Raw genomic sequence first — 21,792 nt, 5'->3', positions numbered from 1 at the left:
TAAAAGTGTTCAGGTGTTAATGGCTTTTTTTTAATTGGTGGGGGTAAATTTTCTTGGAATTGACGAAGAAAGGTAAGAGGCTAATTCCCCTTTCCAGGGCAGTGTTTCAAATCTTGGGACTTGTGAACTTGAACTTACTATCCAGACAATCCCAGCACCTTCAAGTGATTTAACAAGGGCCATGCCCTTCCCCCGCGGCAGCTTCACAGCCCTTACTTAGGTGGTTAGGCTGCGCCTAATCTTTTTTTTTTCTTTTTTTTTTTTTTTTTTTTTTTTTTTTAAACCTGAGCTACATATGCATGTAAGAGGAAATAGGTGCTGAGACTACCTACCCTCTATGCCCGGGTGTTCAGCAAGGTGCTGAAGGGGCAGTAGGCATAGTCGCGGGCAGGCAGCGCAGCAAACACCCGGGCGAGGACCGCGTGTGTAGGTACTGCCGCCACAGGACCGGGGCCTGGCGTCTGTGGTGACCGCACGCACGCGCACTAAGCTCAGAATGAGGGTCGCAGCCCTGATCAGGTAATGAGTGGGGCGATCGCTATACTCCTGGGCAAGGCTGTTTCCTGACGCGGCCACTGTAGGAAACTCCGGAGCCACTTCTTGGGGCGCCGCGTGGGCGGGTTGGCGCCACGGCCACCGGAAGAGGCGGGGCAATCTGCTGTTCCGGGCCCACTAGGCGGCTCGCGCCCCTCCTCTCCGGCGTCTTGGCCAAGCTGAGGAGCACTAATGCCTGGGTCCTTCTCCCATGAGGCACGTGGCCACCACGCCTTTTGGACTTTTATTCGCTTTGAACGTTGAGAGCCGCTGTTAACTTCACTTATTTGTTTTCAGTTTTTGTCCATTATAATTCCCTTCAATCTGACAAATCATTCCTGGTATGTCGCTGACCTGAGCCCTCCCAGGATTGAGGAATGCAACCACACTCTTCTTACATCCCTAGCTTGCAGGGATGGGCGTAGAACCCCTGGATGGTTTGAGATTGTGTTGTTCATACGTGTTAAACACCTCCATTGAAATTCCTTCCTGGTTGAGTTGAAATTATGCTAGGATTATGCTAGATACTTTGGGTTGAAGTTGCTTTGGATACCATGAATTTGCCTTACCGTGGGCAACCCAAGCCATAGTCCAAAAGTAGTTTGAAATTTATAGTAACTTACTTAAAAGTCCAAATCCTATAGCTGATACGCAGAGCTATCCCTGATTTGTTTCGGTGCCTGAAAGTTATGAGGGACACGATGTAGCAATGTTAGTTTAAAACCCTTAAGTATATTTTTTCTTAAGGTTTAGACCTCAGAGAAGTGTGAGTTCCACTACATGACCAAAGACTTTGTGAGCACAGCGAAGAATGCACAAAAACTGTTTAAGGCCCTAGGTAACTGATGTTAGTTGACAGTATTTTATTACAGACTCTCGGCGAGTCCTATTTCAGTTTCCCTGTCTTAACAGGAAAATGCCAGATCTGTTGATTCCCTGCCATTTTAAGGAACTGAAAAGCCACCATAATTTAATAAATTTTATGCATAAGGGAATAATGAAGCTTTAGCCATCATGATAATTTGGTGAAGAGAGATAAAAGTTAAAATTAGGCCAGGAAAGTAGTGATGAATTTTAGTTTACCAAAGCTGCAGGGGTAGTAAAACATGTGAAACTGGAGAGGAGAATGTATCAGGGGAGGGTGTTCCTCAAAATACTAAGTGTTTAGGCATAAAGAGACGATGTTAGAGAAGTTTTACAGCTTGTAAGAACGGTATATTTTAGGAAATAAGTGCACAGAATAAATATACATATTTATGTGTACTGTGTATAATTGTGTATAACAAGTCCATATATTTAAGCTTCAGTTTGATAAATATGTGTGCAGTGTGTACTTGGATGCATATATTTGAATTTGTGTGTACAATAATTGATGGGGTAGGAGTGTGTTTCCAGGACAAAATGAAACACATTCCTATATATCATTAACTCAAAGGCTAAAGTACCTCAAAAAAAAATTGCACTGTTGAATAAAAGCTTGACAATTATTTAGGCAGGCTATTTTAAATTTATGCTGAAGCATAGAAACCCAAATATATTGTGATTACATTGTCTGCCTTTTGATCCCTCTGTCCTAACTGGACTGCTTGTCTAGTCTCAAAGGAAGATGCACCTAATCTTATTGAAATTTGATATGCCAAGACCGGCTGATATCCAGAGGAGGCCTCCCCTTTTCTGAGAAGAAGGGATGGAGTGGTGGGTGAGCAGGGCATAAGGGTGGACTAGACTTGGAGGAGAGGAGGGAGGGAGGGAAAGCAGGGATCAGGATGTAAAGTAAATCAGAGATCATCATCATAATAATAATTAATAATAACAGGTTCATTGCTCCTGACTGCTGTTTGTTCTTTGAGTACCCTGTGTTCAATAGAACATAGCTTGGGAAATACTTTGAAACCATATTTGAAGAGTTGACATAAATCTTTAATATACTATGAAACATTGTTTGTTAGTTAATTGAGGGGGCATAGTAAGAGGGCCCTGAAGACCTACTTAGGCACATGTTGAAAAGAGGAGGCCTGGCCTTCATAATACACTCCTTTGCCCTTTGCTCTCTCTTCCTCCTAAGGAATCCTGCAGTGTTATTGTCTAGGCAGCAATGGCTGAAGTACTGAGTATACTAAGGCTTGACTATGGATATAGGTCAGCATTTGGATTTTCATTGTATAGAATTTAGAATCAAGTATATCACAGTGTATTGTACAGTTTGGATTCAGATTTTTATATCTGAATATCATCCTTTGATGGGTATTGGTAGCCAATAGCTAGGTTTCATGTGGTTAGAACAGATTTAAAAGTGTTTTATTTTATGTTATGCATGTATATCTGTATACTACTTGCTTGCTTATAGAAGCCCTAAGAAGGCATTGGATCTCCTGGAACTGGAGTTACAGATGAGTGCTTGGGATTGAAGATTGGTCCTCTGGAAGAACAGCCAGTGGTCTTAACTACTGAGACATCTCTGTAGCCCCTAGATTTTTTTTTTTTAATTCTCAGGAATATATAAAATAAGTGTTTAGGATATCATTCTGAATAATTATGTTCACATCTCTTTTTATTTTATATAAAACCACTTTACCCAATATACTTTATTTAGAACCTCTGTATTGTAAATGCTTGTGATTTCATAAATTCCTAGAAGTAGCAACCTTAGATCTTCAGATTCATGAACTCAGTGTTCATCCTATCTGCAAATGTGTGTGTTATCGTACTGTAATTGTGAAGCAGTTCCTCATGGACTCTGGAAAGCAGAGTAAGAATGTGTTTGATTTTGTCCAGTGATTCTGTGTTTAATCAGAGGCCTGGTATTCATACCCTTTTCTCCACTGACTTGTTTTACAGTGGTGGGAAGGACAGCTGTTACAACATGATGCGGTGCATTGCCGAGGGGCACCAAATTGTTGCATTAGCAAATCTAAGACCAGATGACAACCAAGGTAAGAGTATGACCTTTTTTTTTTTTTTTTTTTTTTATCATTCTCTAAATGGTTGCAACTCACCTTTATTGTTTCACTTTGGTAGGAAACAGTCTGACTTATTGGTTCTTGGTTTACAGTATATGAATGCCACTATTGAAAAGATGACCCTAGCTCTCTTAGATGAGGTGAAGCATGCAAGGCTTCCCCTTGAACCCTCCCATGGATTGTGAGCCTCTTGAGAAGAGAGGTAGTACCTTGGACTTTGCTGTGGGTGCTCTGCAGCTCTCTAAGCTCTGCGCCTGTAGTAGGTTAGGTGTTCACTCACAGCTTACTGACAGACCAGTGAGTACTGAACTCATTTGAATTACCCAGTCTACTTCTGTTGGATATTTGAACAATTCTGAAAGTGTTGGGGCAAGATGGAAATTGGGACTATTTTATAGGAGGAAAGGAAATGGCCTTACAAAAACTGGGGGGTGGTAAATTTATACTTTTAAGATTTTATGCTGGGCTCTGGTGATGATGAGCTAGGGTTTGGGAGTAAGCATTTGCTGAGAAGGACTCTAATGTTAACTTCAAATATATAAGACTACTGCTGTCTTCATTGTGAAGAAGCAGAATCAGTTACAGACTGCGCTGTAGTGCTGAGATCCCATCTGTCCCTTACATCAGGTTGGGCAAGTGAGTCTTCATCTGGCTTGAGAATTCTCAGTACTAAAAATGAAACAAAAACAAACAAACAAAAACAAGACAAAAAAACTTATGTTCTTAGTATGTGTACTGCATATATACAGTTATTTTCCTCTCTTGAATTAGTTATGTCCAGCTTTCAACTTCAATATTAGTATATTGTGACAAGATCATTATTTTATAACTCCCAATGTGTTCATTTTGCTGGCAAAACAGTAAAATAAAAAGCAAGTATATCTTTAAATTATACTTATTAGTAGAATGAGGGCATTTGTTAGAATATTATTAGTATGAAAATTTCAATAATAAATGAAATTAGAATATTATGAATTAGCAATCTGGGACTATCATATGACACTGTAAGAAGAGAATAGCGTGTGTGGATTGGTAGATGGACAGGGCTGGGTAATAGTGGTTTGGTCAGCAGGATGTTGGAACTGTTGAGTGAGTTACTGAATGATTTTTCCCCTTCAAATGCACTGAAAGGAACCTTACTGAGGAATGCGTGGTGGCTGCATTGACGAGCAAAGCTGGATATAATATATTCACAGCATATCATGATTTTCACAATATGGCTTTCAGTAGGTACTCTGGGAGAGGATTTATTCCTACCAATGAGATAATGTGCAGTTGTCATAGACGGTACAGAGCCATGCCTCTAAGTGTGTAGTAGGAGCTTTGTGGTGTGTAATTGCAGTGCGTTAGGCAACGGTGGGGCTGTCAGTTTCGTGTGCTCTGTACCAGTTGCTGCCGTGTAGCCTCCACTAATGAAGTTATATTGTGGGAAGGACTGCATGGGGCCCTAATGAAAATATATTAGGTTTTAAAGCCATTATACTGTTTCATAGTTGTATTAATTTCAGGATGTTTCTCACTATGAAGCTCAAGTTTCTTTGAATAAATTTATTTGACCAATATCCTTTAGTGAAAATACATAAATATACCAACTTGGTAGGAAGGAAGAGTGAAAAGTTTTCAGGGTGCTTTGACTAAGTCTCTGTTTCATACTGGCATGCGGAGTAGACTTATAATAATGATGGGGGTATTGTTTTGTAGGAAGCCAGGCAGCTGTGGGGGTCAGAAATGTGATGAGCCAAAATGAGGTGGCATATGATGATGTCACTGACTGTTGAGAGATATTTACACTGTTATTTATTCCCTTTGATTGAATGTTTCCACATTTGAAAACATACATTTTGTAGTCTGTTATTTTGTAACTAAACATACTGTCAACAGTCTTACTGGCACTAAATTGTAGTTGCCATATAATTTCTCCTATATCTTCTCTGGTGAGATATAAGTGGTATAAAGATCATTTGGAGAGGTAATTCATGTTCGGTCCTCTTATAGGAAGACCTGAAAGCGTATTTGTCTATGAGAAATTTTAAGTCATCCACTTAAAATTACCGACAAACTTTTAAAACTTTTTTGACACATGATCTTTTATCCCCTCTTTTAAATATTAATATCTTAAAGAATTCATACTCTGGAGAGCACACTTTGGAAACTGCATGCCATTTTATTACATGACTGTAAGATAGTTCTTTTTACAAATAATTTTGTAATGAATGCTTTGCCTATAATAATATGTATAGAATTTTGAGATAAGCAATGATTGTATCATTTATTAGATTCAGTTATCATCTTCCCAAACATATTGGTAACTATTCTAACTAATATTGAAGTTATATGTATATGCTTTGTTTATGTATTGATTATAAAACATACCAATTATATCTAATTTCACTTTCTAAGCATGTATTTGTTTAAGAATTTTTTTTCATTTTTGATTTTTATGATTTTTGAATAACTTGAATGATATGTAATATAATTTCTAACTGAATAAACTAATTAAATATCTATTGGATACATTACACTTATTTTTAAATGTATATAATTTAAAAATATAAATGTATTGTTGATCATTAGAAACACAGATTATTAGAGCTGAACTGCAGTAAACTTATCTATGGACAAATGTACAATGTATATCATTTCACTTATAAAAGCAGGGAGATATGGTTAAACTCTTAAGGTTACTGTTGACTATTCCTCAAGTAGTAAAAGCTACTTCTTAAGGTCTGTCTGTTTTACTCTATCTTAATAAGTTTTACTTTCACTATTACAGTGGAGTCAGATGAACTGGATAGCTACATGTATCAGACAGTGGGTCACCATGCCATTGACTTGTATGCTGAGGCAATGGCCCTGCCCCTGTATCGAAGAACCATCAGAGGAAGGAGCTTGGAGACGGGAAGAGTGTATACCAGATGTGAAGGTGATGAGGTTGAAGATCTCTATGAACTATTAAAGCTCGTTAAGGTATGCAAAGTGACTATCTTATCCACGTTGAACTTTGTAATTTTCACTTGAGTTATTTAATACTAAATAACTTGCAAATTTTCATTGCCCAACTACTTTTTGAGAGAATATTTTATCTTTTGGGTGAAAGGTAACAAAAAAAACTTCTTAGTATGTCTTTATATTAGACTGTAGAAAATAAGACATTCGGTATAGATTTATGTCTAGGCCTGTCATTTTTTTATTTTATGTGTATGTGTTTTGCCTGCAGGTATGTATGTACACCATGTGCATATCTGGTACCTAAGAAAGCCAGAAAAGGAAATTAGATTCCCTTAAATTAGAGTTATAGATGGTTGTAAACCACCATGTGGGTGCTAGGTATCAGTGCTCTTAACTGCTTAGCCCCCTTGCCAAGTAATATTTCTTTATCTTCAAGATAGTGACAAAAATAGCATTTGATCTTTTTCATTAACATAATGTTTTGAATCATTACTAAACAAATTGATGAGTTCTGTTTCCTTTTTATATTACACTTTCTCATTCAAGAGTAAGACAAGGACCCGACTAATAGCCTGGCTGGTATTGAAGAGTACTGTGAGAAGGAATGAGGTTATACCGAGTTGATAGTGCCTGATAGCAGGGAGGAAAGTGCTCATGTGACAGTCAGTGATGGTCATGTGACGGTCATGTGATAGACAGATGTTAAGGTTTGGCAAACTGGACACCACTCTTATGAATCAAATATGCCATTGTACGTATTATTTTGTTGTCCCTCATTTATTCATGAATAGTTTCAGCAGACAGAATTTCAGAGAGCTGTGGACTCATTTCTCTAGTAGATACTACAGTCAGGAAATGTTAGGAGACGTTATATTGAATGATCATTCTAGCCTTCTCATTAATAATCAAGTGCTTGAGGACTGTTTTGTATTCTTCTGTAAATACAAGTGTTTATTCAACAGCTATACGTAGTTCATATAACTCGTATCGATGATGTTCTTAAGGCTGTGTGTGCTACAAATCTGAGTACTTTTACAGAAGAAACAGTTCCATCCTTTCCTGGGCTGTTGTGTCTCCTCACTCGTTAGAGAGCTCAGCCCTTTCCCAAGTTTTGTAATGAACATTTCATAATCTCAAATAATTGATGCTGGTCTGAGTTTTATACTGAGTAATAACTCTGATTAAGAAAAATACCAGATACTGAGCATGCTTAAAGTTGCTTAATTAAAACAGTTTCTATTTTGCATGTCAGAACATTTTTATCTTAAGAAGACGCACAGGGAACTATAGTTTTGTACCGTGCTATTTAGTTAGATAACTGTGAAGTGGATACTTTGCAGAGGATGTCATTGGAAGTTGCATGCTCATTATAACCGCTGTGTTTCTAAGCGAGGGGAAGGAAAAGACTTTTGCTCCCAGTGAATCTCTCTCCAGACAGCTGCAGTGAACATTGTTTATTGGAGATGTAGAAACTGAATACAGATCTTGTATTTTCACATTTATTTTTTAAAATACACTGAAACTGAATATTAACCTTTCAGTATAAATAAGTATAACAAAATGATGGAACGTGCACTAAAAATAATTGGGTTGCTTAAAAATCACCAATGTAGTAACTTTGGAGAAACCCTGTGATAATAACATCCATCCAGGAAAGGGAATGGTAATAAATTACTAATCAGTTTAATTAAAAGTGAGCAGATTAGTAGTAATTAAGAAGAAATCCCCTTTCTCTCTATGCTGTCTTTGGAGAAATGGATGCTTTGCCATTATCTTCATAGTAACCGTCAATTATGACATAAATTAATGCTAATGTTAAATCTTGACAAGTTCTGCTTTGGAATTTCATACATGATAATTATAACTATAGTTGAAAGAGATGTTATCAAGTTGTCTGGAACTAAATAGTTCCTTCTTTTCCTGTGTAAAAATATTAATTTTACTATAGGATATTTTAAAGACATCAATATCAGAAATATATTACTTTTATGAAAGAAATTGTATAGCTAGGCTTTTAGAGTTAAATCAATTTGTAAAACTTTGGTGCAGAAATTCCAGTAGAGGTCTCACATATTCTAATGGATAGCTGAGTAATTATGGAAAAAAACTAGCTTAGAGAGCCTATAATTTCCAAGTTTATTTTAACTTGCTCTAAGCAAAAGAACCATATTTTAATCTTTTGAGTGTTAGTTCAGTAGTTGAAGCCTCTGGACTTTGCTTTCATTGTTTCTAAAGGCTATACTTCTGTGTGTTTTACATCTACCTTTTGTTTTTATAGATTTTTGTCTAGGGTGCACTTTATTTTGCATATAATTCAATTTGTCTAAGTAGCAAAGTCTTAGAATTATAAACTTCAGGAAGTTTAGAGTTACAAGTTTCCTGTTTTGTTGAAGTCAGGAAAACTAAGAAAAATGTAGTAATCCATCATATCTCTTCAGTTGCTAGGTAACTGAAGTATATATCTGAAGCTGTTTGTAACATATTTGGTTTGATGACTTGTCTTTTGTCTTCTAGTATTGAAATGTAACTTTTTTCTATTTAATATGGTATAGCTTATCTTTCCTAAAGTGACTTATAAATCATATGTAAGTTTTTGTTTAAAGTGTAAACAATATAATAGTTATTTAAAGATACAAATTAGCATCATTTTTCTATAGAATCATATTTAAGGATCAATATATTTTTCTCTTTCTCTATTGATTTGGGGCTGTTTTCTTTCTAGATTTGCGCTTTCTTTCCACTATCCCTATTTTATTGGAACCTTTTAAAAAGAAATTTCCTAAAGGCAAATTCTTTCAGATTCTTATACTTTGAAATGTTTTTATTTTGCCCTACATATTTTACTGAACATTAAATATGTTTCCTGTGACTCTTCCATAATTGTTTAGTGATAAAACATCTCTTTGAAAGATTTTCCTTGGTTGATTACAGTCTTACAGTCTAAGTGAAAACCATTTATAATAGGACAGTCCTCTGGCTATAGTGACTGGATCAGGAATGGTTTGGTCCTAATAGAACAGAGCCAATGACAGAAGGGAAGCTCTTCCACTTGCCTGCAGAAATATATGACTAGGACATAGAAATTTAATAGTCTTTTGTCTTTTGCCATTTTTTTAAAAAGGAAAATACTTAATGTCAAATATGTCAGAGAAAAATAGCAGAGCCAGTGGACTTACAGTATAAGGATGACTCTGAGAGTCCTCTTTCATTATTTGTGATAATTTTCTCCTTTTAAATTCCTTCATGCCTTTTCCGGAACCTCATGAAACCACTTGGTCAGAAACTACACCCTGTAGACGGAATCTCTATCTAACTTCTATTTTCCCAATATTTTTGTTTCTGTGTCATTTATAAAGATACTATGTCCAGTGGTGGCACAGAAAGGGCCTGAACTTATAATATTTCTTTGTCATGTGTATGTGCTGGGTGTGTGAGGAGGGGTGCAGAAGTTGATATTAGATACCTTCCATAATACCTTCTCTACCTTATTTTTGACATTGAATCTTTGACCTTGCCTGAAGCTCACTCATTGGACAGAATACAGAATCCCTGGCCAGCAAGCTCCAACAGTCTCCCTTTTCTGAGTCCCTAGCACTGGAAATCCGGGCAGGCTGCTGTCCTGGCTTTGTACCTCCATGCCGGAACATCTGAACTCAGGCAACGCTTGCCTCATCTGCGTTCTTGCCACAAAGCACCATGTGCACTGAGCAATGTCCCTAGCTCCTTTGTGTCTTTTTGTCGTATGATTTTGAGAGTGCTTCTGTAATCTCTTTTTTTTTTTTTTTTTTTTTTTTTTTTTTTTTCGAGCTGGGGACCGAACCCAGGGCTTTGCGCTTCCCTAGGCAAGCGCTCTACCACTGAGCTAAATCCCAACCCCATCTCTTTTATTTTTGTGTTGAACTATTTTAAGTCATGTGTCCCCAAAGCTAAGAACTTTATTCATTGATTTTTCTGTTTTCATAAAGATGATTTTCTTTTTTCTTCAGTAGCCACATTCCCTACGTGGTTCTTAACACATAAGGAAGAGATTTTAAATATTGTCTGTTGCTCCCTCAACTATTGCTCTTTCCTTTGTGTCTTTCCCTCATGTTGAATAAGAACAAAAACAAGAAAAGCTGACTGGGATATGTTGGTTTTAGTTTTTCCAGACTCATGTCTGAAACTTGTAATTCCTGGAGTGAAGATTAGTGAGGCCTCACCTGGCTCCTTAGCCTAATTGTCTTCCAGGCAACAGTAGATCACCCTTTCTCTGCTGATTCAGTAGGTACATTCTGTCATCTACTTTCTGACTCGATCCAGAAGTGGAGACAGTCTAACTCTCGTAGTGCTTTTCTTTTTATGAGAGATTGTACCTTTGTTTCATTTTAATAAAATTTCAATAGTCAGTAACCTGTGTGAACTTCATTCTAATGGAATATATTTAATGTACTTCAGTAACTTCAACGTTCAGTTTCAGCTCTCCTCTTGAACCGTTGACGCTTGTCCTTACTCGTTTTCTCATAGGCATCTCAAGTCAACCCAGTCCTCAATGTACATATAAAACTTAAGTATGCTAATTGATTAACTTAAGTATGCTAACCTTAAAGTCCTCAATGTACATATAAAACTTAAGTATGCTAATTGATTGTTTTTATTCTTAAAATAAAATATTTACTGTTGAAGAAGAATAACTTAAACAATCACTTTCATTTTTATTTATTGAAAAAAATTTCACAATATATCCTGATTATGGTTTCCTCTCCCATAACTCTGCTGAGATCTTCCCCACCTCCCTTCACATTCCAATCCACACCCTTTCTGTCTTTCCTTAAAAAAAGCAAACAGGCGGGCTGGGGATTTAGCTCAGTGGTAGAGCGCTTACCTAGGGGCATAAGGCCCTGGTTGGTCCCCAGCTCCAAAAAAAAAAGAACCAAAAAAAAAAAAAAAAAAAAAGCAAACAGGCATCTAAAGAATAGTAATAGAATAAAATAAGATAAAACCAAAACAAATGGAAGAAAAAGAGCCAAAGAAAAAGCATGAGAAACACATATAGACAGAGACACACATATTAGCACAAACATTAGCACACACAGGAGTCCTATAAAAACGCAAAACTGGAAGCCCTAATATATACCAAAAAGACCTATAAGGGCAAGACAATACATACATACATACATTACATACATACATACATACATACATACATACATACATACATACCCTGACAAAGAGCCACAAATGATGCCATTTGCCATTGAGTTTGTTTTGTGTTGACCATCTATTGCTGAGCATAGTGTCTGCCTTTAAGAATGGCTTCTATCTTGAGACTGTATTGGGAAGAACTATTTGTTTCATTAATGAGTAATGATCAATTGAAGATGACTTCTGGATTAGGGATGAAGAAGAACATGTATCTGATTCTTCTCTTGGCACTGGGACCCTATCTTGCACAAACTGTTAATGCTACCGCAGTTCTGAGTTCATATGTGCATCCGTCCTGCTGTGTTTAGAAGGTCTCGTTTGTTTCCTTGACGTATCTGTGCTCTCTGACTCTTCTGGTCCTGATCCTTACCCTCTTCTTCAGCAAGGTTTCCTGAGCCCTTAAGAAGGAGGGATTTGATGGAGGATAACCGAATGTTCCTAGATCTCCTACTCTCTGCATGGCATCTAGCTGTGGGACCCTAATTAGTTCTCATCTACTTTAAAATATTTTAATGATTTATTTATTTTTATTCTATATGCATTGTGTTTTGCCTGCATGAATGTCTGTGTAAGCATTCCAAGTCCCTTAGAACTGGAGTCAGAGAGCCATGAGCTGTCATTTGGGTGTTGTGAGTTGAACACCAGTACTCTGGAGGAGTAGCTGGCGTTGTCAACTGCTGAGCCGTCTCTTCAGCCTGGAGGAGGAAGCTCTTCTGATGGTAGTTGAGCAAGAGCCTGATCTATGAGTATGTTAGAATGTCTGTATTAGTCATTTTATGGATACGTTCCTTCAGCAGAACAGTAGGGGTTTTATTCCCCCTGGGTCCCTAGCCTGTCCAGTTTCAGGTTCTTGGCCTCTTGAGCACTATCAGAATGGGGCCCATCTCACGGAGTGGGTCTTATGTCCAATCAGCTAGCGGTTGGTTACTCCCATAAGCTTTGTGCCACTGTTACACTGGCTTATCTTGTAGTCATTGTAGATTGAAGAGTTTGGTTTGGGGTTGCTGTTTACCTTTCTCCTAGCTTGCAGAGTGCTTTTCAGTACCATGTACACGAGTCCATAGGGAGGAAGGGTCTAGTTTGGCACCAGCTTAACTTTTAAGTTAAATGAGTTCTATCTTTAACACTAGGGCTTTACGGTTAGTTTTGGAGAGTAACTAGTAGTTTTGGCAACAGCCTGAGTTGTTTTAGGGGTTTACATGGAACCCTTGGCCAACAACCCAATTAGTTGTAAGCCAGTCCCAGCACCAGCACTGGACACTTCATTTGGTGATGAGAGATGTCCAGTTGTGGCTCTGTCTTTTCTGTTTAATAGTTTTCAAAAAAATAATTTATTGAAAGTAGTGTCAATGTAAGTTTAGCAACAAGTAAAACTATGGGACTTAATTATTAATCAAATGCAGTGTTTCTGGGTTTTGTTTCTTTGTTTGTTTCCTGTTTTGCTAATCTGTCAACTATTCAGTCAGTCAGGACTCCTGCTGTTAGAGGTTAGCTCTTGTCTCCATTGGTTGAGTTCTTCTAGGAAAAGTTGTAGTCATCTTACATAGCTTAAAGGAAAAAAAACATCCAGTTTGTTTCATTGGCCTGACATAGCATCCTCAAGCCAGTTACTATTTCTAGAAATTGATTTCATTTGACTGAGTGGCCTAGACCAGCCATTTCTGAGTACAAGGAAAGAAATGATTATTGAATTCTGTTAGTATTTGCAAAGCATAAGGAAATGATGGGTCTTCCATAAATCAGGTTCTTGCTGGCAGAAGGACGGACTATGGTAGGGGCACAAAGAGCAGCAGGTTTCCAGAATCTAGTAGGTTCCAGATGTGGACATGGTGGGAACCATGCTGAGTGATTCTTCCTTGACTTGCTCCCTGCTTTTATGACTGCTATACGGGGAGCCACTGCCCTCTTCTTTTCCTTCTTGCTTCATCTTCCTTTCTTCTTTATGTTTGTAATTAAAATATTAACCATTGGCTGGACAGCCTTGAGTTTGCCATCTGAGATCTTATAATGTAGTTATTCATGATTTCCTGACTTTAATATCCTGGAAGTATCGTGAATGTAGCAAGTTGAGAACATACAAAATTTCTGTAAAAACGCTTCATATTTTTATATTTTATTGTTTGAAAAACATCATCATGTACTCCATTACTGAAGTCAAAACCCAATCTCACTACCAAACTTGACCTCTTTCTTAGCTCTCCGTTTTATCTCAGCCACTACCATTAGATCTGTGTAACCTATTGTTAATACTTCAATGAACGTAGATCTGACTCTTCACCTTTGTTCTTAGTATGACTGCTTGTCCACACATCTTATTCAGCAGTCTCTTATGTGTCATCCATGTGTGCTGCACCCAGCTCATCCATCATATTGCTGTCCAGTACACTGCATACAGCTTACGCTAACCACTGTTAAGACGACTAAGCATGAGTCCCTGTAGTCCCACTAGTCTGATCCTGTCACTCCCACACAAACCATTCTGACAAACTGTAATCAGTAGCCACTTAAATTTGGATTTTTTAAAAAATTCATATATTTATAACCTATTGGGTTTTTTGTTGATGTTGTTTTTGATATTTCTTTATTTTCCTGGAAGTTTAAGTTCCTGAAGAACTTTATCCTTTATGAAATCTTCTGTAATTTTTCTTAGTCCTTGGCTCTCATGGCAATGTGCCTGTTTCTCTGTGTCCCTGAGCTTTTTACTGTGATCATTTCTACAGCTGTGCTTGCTGCTGGACTACAGGCCCTTCACCTGTGTAGGTGTGGTGCTCACTCTTGCATTTTTGTATGGTTAAGTACCAAGGAAAGGTGTGCTATACCCAGGCTCATAAAAGATTATTGAAAAGGTAGATGAGTCAAAAATATCAAATTATTTTTTATTTCATGATTTATGTAACTCAAGAGGACCACAGTAGCATTTCATTATGTGATGTAAATGCAGTGAGAAACTTTAGCTTTTTTGTTTTTGTTTTTGTCCAGACACTTAAGGAGCTTGGGCATCATAGTGAAGCTTTGTTGGATAAGGCGTCCCTGCATATGCAGTGCGACTAGTATCTGTACTGAGAGTCAGTTTCAGACACAGAGTATTTTGTACAAATGCTGAGCAGACAATTTTTCAGAATAGCTCTACGTTAGCAAACTTGCTTAGAGTTAAAAACTACTCTGGGAGTCCTTTTCCTTCAGACCCTGGGGGAAAGGGTCTAGAGACTTAAGTGGATTTGAGATAAACCAGAGTGTTTGAAGTAGGAGAAACATGTAATAAGGCTTCAAGATTTATAGGGAGGTCCTAGACATAGTGCTAATTAAATAGGCACATAGCCCTGTACAGATTGCTTCTGGCTCCTCAGGCCTGCACAGCTTGTCTCAAGCCCTGTCAATCTCCAAGATATTTGACATTAAGCCTGATCCATTGGCACAACAAATGTGTTTCTACAGTTGACTCTGGACTCCAAATGGAAGCGTTGGCATTATAGCTGGTCACTGTCACTTTCTTCCCTAATGCAGTGGTATTAAGGTTGTACAGTGCTTGGCCTTTTCAGAAGATAAAGTTGGACATGTGTGAGGAAATACACAATGGTAGAGCTGTTTGGGAAATACAGGTTGAATGATAGCCTTCAGTTGTTTCAGCTTCTTCACCTTCTCACTGGTCCAGACAGACTGATCAACTGACCGATCTACTTCGTCTTTCTCTTTTTCTTTCTTTTTTCTTTCTTTCTTTCTTTCTTTCTTTCTTCCTTCCTTCCCTCTTTCCCTCCCTCCCTCCCTCCCTCCCTCCCTTCCTTTCTTTCTTTTTCTTTTGTTTCGCTTTTGTTGGTGGTGGTGGGTTTTTTTTGTTATTTTGGTTTTTCTGCCAATTTTATTAAATTGGGTATTTCTTATTTACCTTTCAAATGTTATTCCATGTCCAGATTTCGAGGACAACATCCCGCTAACCCCTTCCCTTCCCCTTCTATGTAGATGTTCCTCCTCATCCTCCCCCCATTACCGCCCTCCCCCCAACAATCACGTTCACTGGGGGTTCAGCCTTGGCAGGACCAAGGGCTTCCCCTTCCACTGGTGATCTTATTAGGCTATTCATTGCTACCTATGAGGTTGGAGCCCAGGGTCAGTCCATGTATAGTCTTTGGTTAGTGGCTTAGTCCCTGGAAGCTCTGGTTGGTTGGCATTGTTGTTCATATGGGGTCTCAAGCCCCTTCAAGCTCTTTCACTCCTTTCTCTGATTCCTTCAACGGGGGTCCCGTTCTCAGTTCAGTGGTTCGTTGCTGGCATTCGCATATGTATTTGCCAAATTCTGGCTGTGCCTCTCAGTAGAGATCTATATCTGGTTCCTGTTGGCCTGCCCCTCTTTGCTTCATCCATCTTATCTAGTTTGGTGGCTGTATATGTATAGGACACATGTAGGGCAGGCTCTGAATGGAAGTTCCGTCAGTCTCTGTTCTAAACTTTGCCTTCCTATACCCTCCTAAGGGTATTCTTGTTGCACTTTTAAAGAAGGAGTGAGACATCTGCATTTTCGTTATCTTTCTGAGTTTCATGTGTTCTGTGCATCTTGGGTAATTCAAGCATTTGGGCTAATATCCACTTACCAATGAGTGCATACCATGTGTGTTTTTCTGTGATTGGGTTACCTCACTCAGGATGATATTTTCCAGGTCCATCCACTTGCCTATGAATTTCATAAAGTCATTGTTTTTGATAGCTGAGTAATATTCCATTGTGTAGATGTACCACATTTTCTGTATCCATTCCTCTGTTGAAGGGCATCTGGGTTCTTTCCAGCTTCTGGCTATTGTGTAAGGCTGCTATGAACATAGTGTAGCATGTGTCTTTGTTATATGTTGGGGCATCTTTTGAATATATGCCCAAGAGAGGTATAGCTGGGTCCTCAGGTAGTGCAATGTCCAATTTTCTGTGGAACCTCCAGACTGATTTCCAGAATGGTTGTACCAGTCTGCAATCCCACCAACAATGGAGGAGTGTTCCTCTTTCTCCACATCCTCTCCAGCATCTGCTATCGCTGGAGTTTTTGATCTTAGCCATTGAGTGAGGTGGAATCTCAGGGTTGTTTTGATTTGCATTTCCCTTATAACTAAAGACGTTGAACATTTCCTTGGGTGCTTCTCAGCCATTCGATATTCCTCAGCTGTGAATTCTTTGTTTAGCCCTGAACCCCATTTTTAATACGGTTCCTTTGTCTTCCTGCAGTCTAACTTCATGGGTTCTTTGTATATTTTGGATATAAGTCCTCTATCAGTTGTAGGATTGGTAAAGATCTTTTCCCTATCTGTTGGTTGCTATTTTGTCCTACCAAGAGTGTCCTTGCCGTACAGAAGCTTTGCAGTTTTATGAGATCCCATTTGTTGATTCTTGATTTTAGAGCATAAACCATTGGTGTTTTGTTCAGGAAATTTTTTCCAGTGCCCATGTGTTGGAGATGCTTCCCCACTTTTTCTTCTTCTAGTTTGAGTATATTTGGTAAGATGTGGAGGTCCTTGATCCACTTGGAGTTAAGTCTTGTACAGGGTGATAAGAATGGATCGATCTGCATTCTTCTACATGCTGACCTCCAGTTGAACCAACACCATTTGCTGAAAATGCTATCTTTTTTCCATTGGATGGTTTTGGCTCCTCTGTCAAAAATCAAGTGACCATAGGTGTGTGGGTTCATTTCTGGGTCTTCAGTTCTATTCCACTGGTCTATCTGTCTGTCTCTGTACTAATACCATGCAGTTTTTATCACTATTGCTCTGTAATACTGCTTGAGTTCAGGGATAGTGATTGCCCGGGAAGTCTTTTATTTGTTGAGGATAGTTTTATCTATCCTGGGTTTTCTGTTATTCCAGATGAATTTGCAAATTGTTCTGTCTAACTCTCTGAAGAATTGGATTGGTATTTTGATGAGGATTGCATTGAATCTGTAGATCACTTTTGGTAAAATGGCCATTTTTACTATATTAATCCTGCCAATCCATGAGCATGGGAGATCTTTCCATCTTCTGAGATCTTCAATTTCTTTCTTTAGAGGCTTGAAGTTCTTATCATAGAGATCTTTCACTTGCTTGGTTAAAGTCACACATAGGTATTTTATATTATTTGGGACTATTTTGAAGGGTGTCGTTTCCCTAATTTCTTTCTCGGCTTTTTTCCCTTTTGTGTAGAGGAAGGCTACTGATTTATTTGAGTTAATTTTAAACCCAGCCACTTTGCTGAAGGTGTTTATCAGGTTTAGTAGTTCTCTGGTGGAACTTTTGGGATCACTTAAATATACTATCATATCATTTGCAAATAGTGATATTTTCACTTCTTCCTTTCCAATCTGTATCCCTTTGATCTCCTTTTGTTGTCTGATTGCTCTGGCTAGTACTTCAAGTGCTATATTGAATAAGTAGAGAGACAGTGGGCAGCCTTGTCTAGTCCCTGATTTTAGTGGGATTGCTTCAAGTTTTTCTCAATTTAGTTTAATGTTTGCTGTATATGACTTTTATTATGTTTAGGTATGGGCCTTGAATTCCTATCCTTTCCAGAACTTTTATCATGAAGGGGTGTTGAATTTTTTCAAATGCTTTCTCAGCATCTAATGAAATGATCATGTGGTTTTTATCTTTCAGTTTGTTTATATAGTGGATTGCATTAATGATTTTCCACGTATTAAAACATCCCTGGGATGAAGCCCAGGGATGTGTTCTTCGATTCGGTTTGCAAGAATTTTTTTTGAATATTTTTGCATTAATATTCATTAGAGAAATTGAACTGAAGTTCTCTTTCTTTGTTGGGTCTTTGTGTGGTTTAGGTATAAGAGTAATTGTGGCTTCATAGAAGGAATTCGATAGTGCTCCATCTGTTTCAATTTTGTGGAATGGTTTGTATAATATTGGTATGAGGTCTTCTATGAAGGTCTGATAGAATTCTGCACTGAACCCATCAGGATCTGGGCTCTCTTTGGTTGGGAGACTTTTAATGACTGCTTCTATTTCTTTAGGAGTTTTGGGGTTGTTTAAATGGTTTATCTGTTCCTGATTTAACTTCGGTACCTGGTATCTGTCTAGGAAATTGTCCATTTCCTCCAGATTTTCAAGTTTTGTTGAATATAGACTTTTATAGTAGGATCTGATGATGTTTTGAATTTCCTCAGATTCTGTTGTTATATCTCCCTTTTCATTTCTGAGTTTGTTAATTTGGACACACTCTCTGTGTCCTCTCGTTAGTCTGGCTAAGGGTTTATCTATCTTGTTGATTTTCTCAAAGAACCAGCTTTTGGTTCCGTTGATTCTTTCTTTAGCCCTTTTTTTTTCTACTTGGTTGATTTCAGCTCTGAGTTTGATTATTTCCTGCCTTCTACTCCTCCTGGGTGTATTTGCTTCTTTTTGTTCTAGAGCTTTTAGGTGTGCTGTCAAACTATTGATATATGATCATTCCTGTTTCTTTCTGCAGACACTCAGAGCTATGAGTTTTCCTCTTAGCACAGCTTTCATTGTGTCCCATAAGTTTGGGTGTGTTGTACCTTCATTTTCATTAAAATTCTAAGAAGTCTTTAATCTCCTTCTTTATTTCTTCCTTGACCAAGTTATCATTGAGTAGAGCATTGTTCAACTTCCATGTATATGTGGGTGCTCTTTCCTTATTTTTATTGAAGTCCAGCTTTAGCCCATGATAGTCTGCGAGGACCCATGGGATTATTTCTATCTTTCTGTATCTCTTGAGGCCTGTTTTGTGCCCGATCATATGGTCAATTTTGGAGAAAGTACCATGAGGTGGTGAGAAGAAAGTATACCCTTTTGTCTTAGGACAGAATGTTCTATAAATATCTGTTAAGTCCATTTGGTTCATGACTTCTGTTAGTCTGTCTATGTCTCTGTTTAATTTCTGTTTCCATGAAATGTCCATTGATGAGAGTGGGATGTTGAAATCTCCTACTAATATTGTGTGAGATACAATGTGTTCTTTGAGCTTTAGTAAGCTTTCTTTTATGTATGTAGGTGCCCTTTCATTTGAAGCATAGACATTTAGGATTGGGAGTTCATCTTGGTTCATTTTTCCTTTGATGACTATGAAGTGTCCTTCCTTATCTTTTTTGATGACTTTTTATTGAAAATCGTTTTTATTCGATATTAGAATGACTACTCCAGCTTGCTTCTTCCGACCATTTGCTTGTAAAGTTTTCCAGCCTTTTACTCTGAGGTAGTGTCCGTCTTTGTCTCTGAGGTGTGTTTCCTGTAGGCAGCAAAATGCTGGGTCCTCATTACCTATCCAGTTTGTTAATCTTTGTCTTTTTATTGGGGAACTGATTCTATTGATATTGAGAGATATTAAGGAATAGTGATTGTTTCCTGTTATCTTCATATTTGGATGTGACATTATGTTTGTGTGCTTGTCTTCCCCTTGTTTTGTTGCAAAACGATCAGTTTCTTGCTTTTTCTAGGCTGTAACTTGCCTCCTTGTGTTGGGCTTTACCATTTATTATCCTTTGTAGTGGTGGATTTGTAGAAAGATATTGTGTAAATTTGGTTTTGTCTTGGAATATCTTGGTTTCTCCATCTATGTTAATTCAGAGTTTTGCTGGATATAGTAACTTGGGCTGGCATTTGTGTTCTCTTAGGGTCCGTATGACATCTGTCCAAGATCTTCCGGCTTTCATAGACTCTGGTGAGAAGTCTGGTATAATTATGATAGGTCTGATAGGTCTGCCTTTATATGTTACTTGACATTTTTCCCTTACTGCTTTTAATATTCTTTCTTTGTTTTGTGTATTTGGTGTTTTGACTATTATATGACAGGAGGAGTTTCTTTTCTGGTCCAATCTATTTGGAGTTCAGTAGATTTCTCGTATGTTTATGGGCATCTCTTTCTTTAGGTTAGGGAAGTTTTCTTCTATGATTTTGTTGAAGATATTTAGTGGTCCTTTGATTTGGGAGTCTTCACTCTCTTCTATACCTATTATCCTTAGGTTTGATCTTCTCATTGTGTCCTGGATTTCCTGTATGTTTTTGGCCAGTAGCTTTTTCCGTTTTACATTATCTTTGACAGTTGTATTGATGATTTCTATGGAATCTTATGCTCCTGAGATTCTCTCTTCTATCTCTTGTGTTCTGTTGATGATGCTTGTATCTACGGCTCCTTGTCTCTTCCTTTGGTTTTCTCTATCCAGGGTTATCTCCCTCTGTGCTTTCTTTATTGTTTCTATTTCCATTTTCAATTCCTTCACATGTTTGATTGTGTTTTCCTGTAATTCTTTCAGGCATTTTTGTGTTTTCTCTCTAAGGGCTTCTGCTTGTTGACTTGTATTTTCCTGCATTTCTCTAAGTGAGTTCTTTATGTATTTCTTAAAGTCCTCCATCATCATGATCAAATGTGATTTTAACTCTAGATCTTGCTTTTCTGGTGTGTTTGGATATTCAGTGTTGGCTTTGGTAGGAGAATTAGGCTCCAATGATGCCATGTAGTCTTGGTTTCTGTTGCCTGGACTCCTGCGCTTGCCTCTTGCTATCACGTTGTCTCTGGTGTTACTTGTTTTGCTATTTCTGATAGTGGCTTGACCTTCCTATAGGCCTGTGTGTCAGGAGTGCTGTAGACCTATTTTCCTGTTTTCTTTTAGCCAGTTATGGGAGCAGAGTGTTCTGCTTTCAGGCGTGTAGTTGTTCCTGTCTGCTGGCTTTTAGCTGTCTCTGTCGGCAGGAACCAGAGGGCCTGCCCCTACTTCTCCTAGGTCCCTGTGCGTTTTCCTCTAGAGTCACAAATGAGAGCAGAGAGTAGTCTCCTCTGGTTTCCCAGGCATGTCTGCCCCTCTGAAGGTCTAGCTCTCCTTTGGGTGCAGGGAGCTTTCAGATCTGGGCGCAGTCTGGATCACAGGGCTCCTGCAGCTTGACTGCTACAATCTTCCTGGGCCCACAGGCAATATACAATTTCTTCTTGGGCCAAGGATGTGGGCAAAGGTGGGCAGAAGTGGCAGTCTCTCCTGCCCTGCAGTCTCAGGATTGCCCACACTTCTGAGCTAAACGCTCTCTCTTCTATGGGTGCAGGAGCTGTGGGCCTGGATGAGCGAGGTCCGGGCGCCAGCTAGAAACCCCTTATTTTGGTTTTTGAGACAGGGTTTCTCTGTGTAGTCCTGCCTGTCCACTCTCTAGGCTAGCTTAGAACTCAGAGATCCTCCTGCCTCTGCTTCCCAAAGACT

The 21,792-nt window shown here is 38.4% G+C and overlaps 1 protein-coding gene across 1 annotated transcript in view; it reads left to right on the top strand.

Moving 5' to 3' along the window:
• The first annotated feature begins 407 nt into the window (after window positions 1–407).
• Dph6 (diphthamine biosynthesis 6) overlaps window positions 408–21,792 on the top strand; it is a 126,495-nt gene continuing 105,110 nt past the window's right edge. Inside the window, exons 1-3 of the mRNA XM_032903900.1 lie at window positions 408–519; window positions 3,373–3,467; window positions 6,268–6,461. Coding sequence (XP_032759791.1) covers window positions 497–519; window positions 3,373–3,467; window positions 6,268–6,461 — 312 coding nt within the window. The 5' untranslated portion in view covers window positions 408–496. The remainder of the gene's footprint in view (window positions 520–3,372; window positions 3,468–6,267; window positions 6,462–21,792) is intronic.

Source organism: Rattus rattus, chromosome 5 (assembly GCF_011064425.1).
Source record: "Rattus rattus isolate New Zealand chromosome 5, Rrattus_CSIRO_v1, whole genome shotgun sequence".
NCBI classification, from domain to species: Eukaryota; Metazoa; Chordata; class Mammalia; order Rodentia; family Muridae; genus Rattus; species Rattus rattus.
Note: the sequence above shows the minus strand (reverse complement) of the source record. Positions and strands in the feature narration are given on the sequence as shown.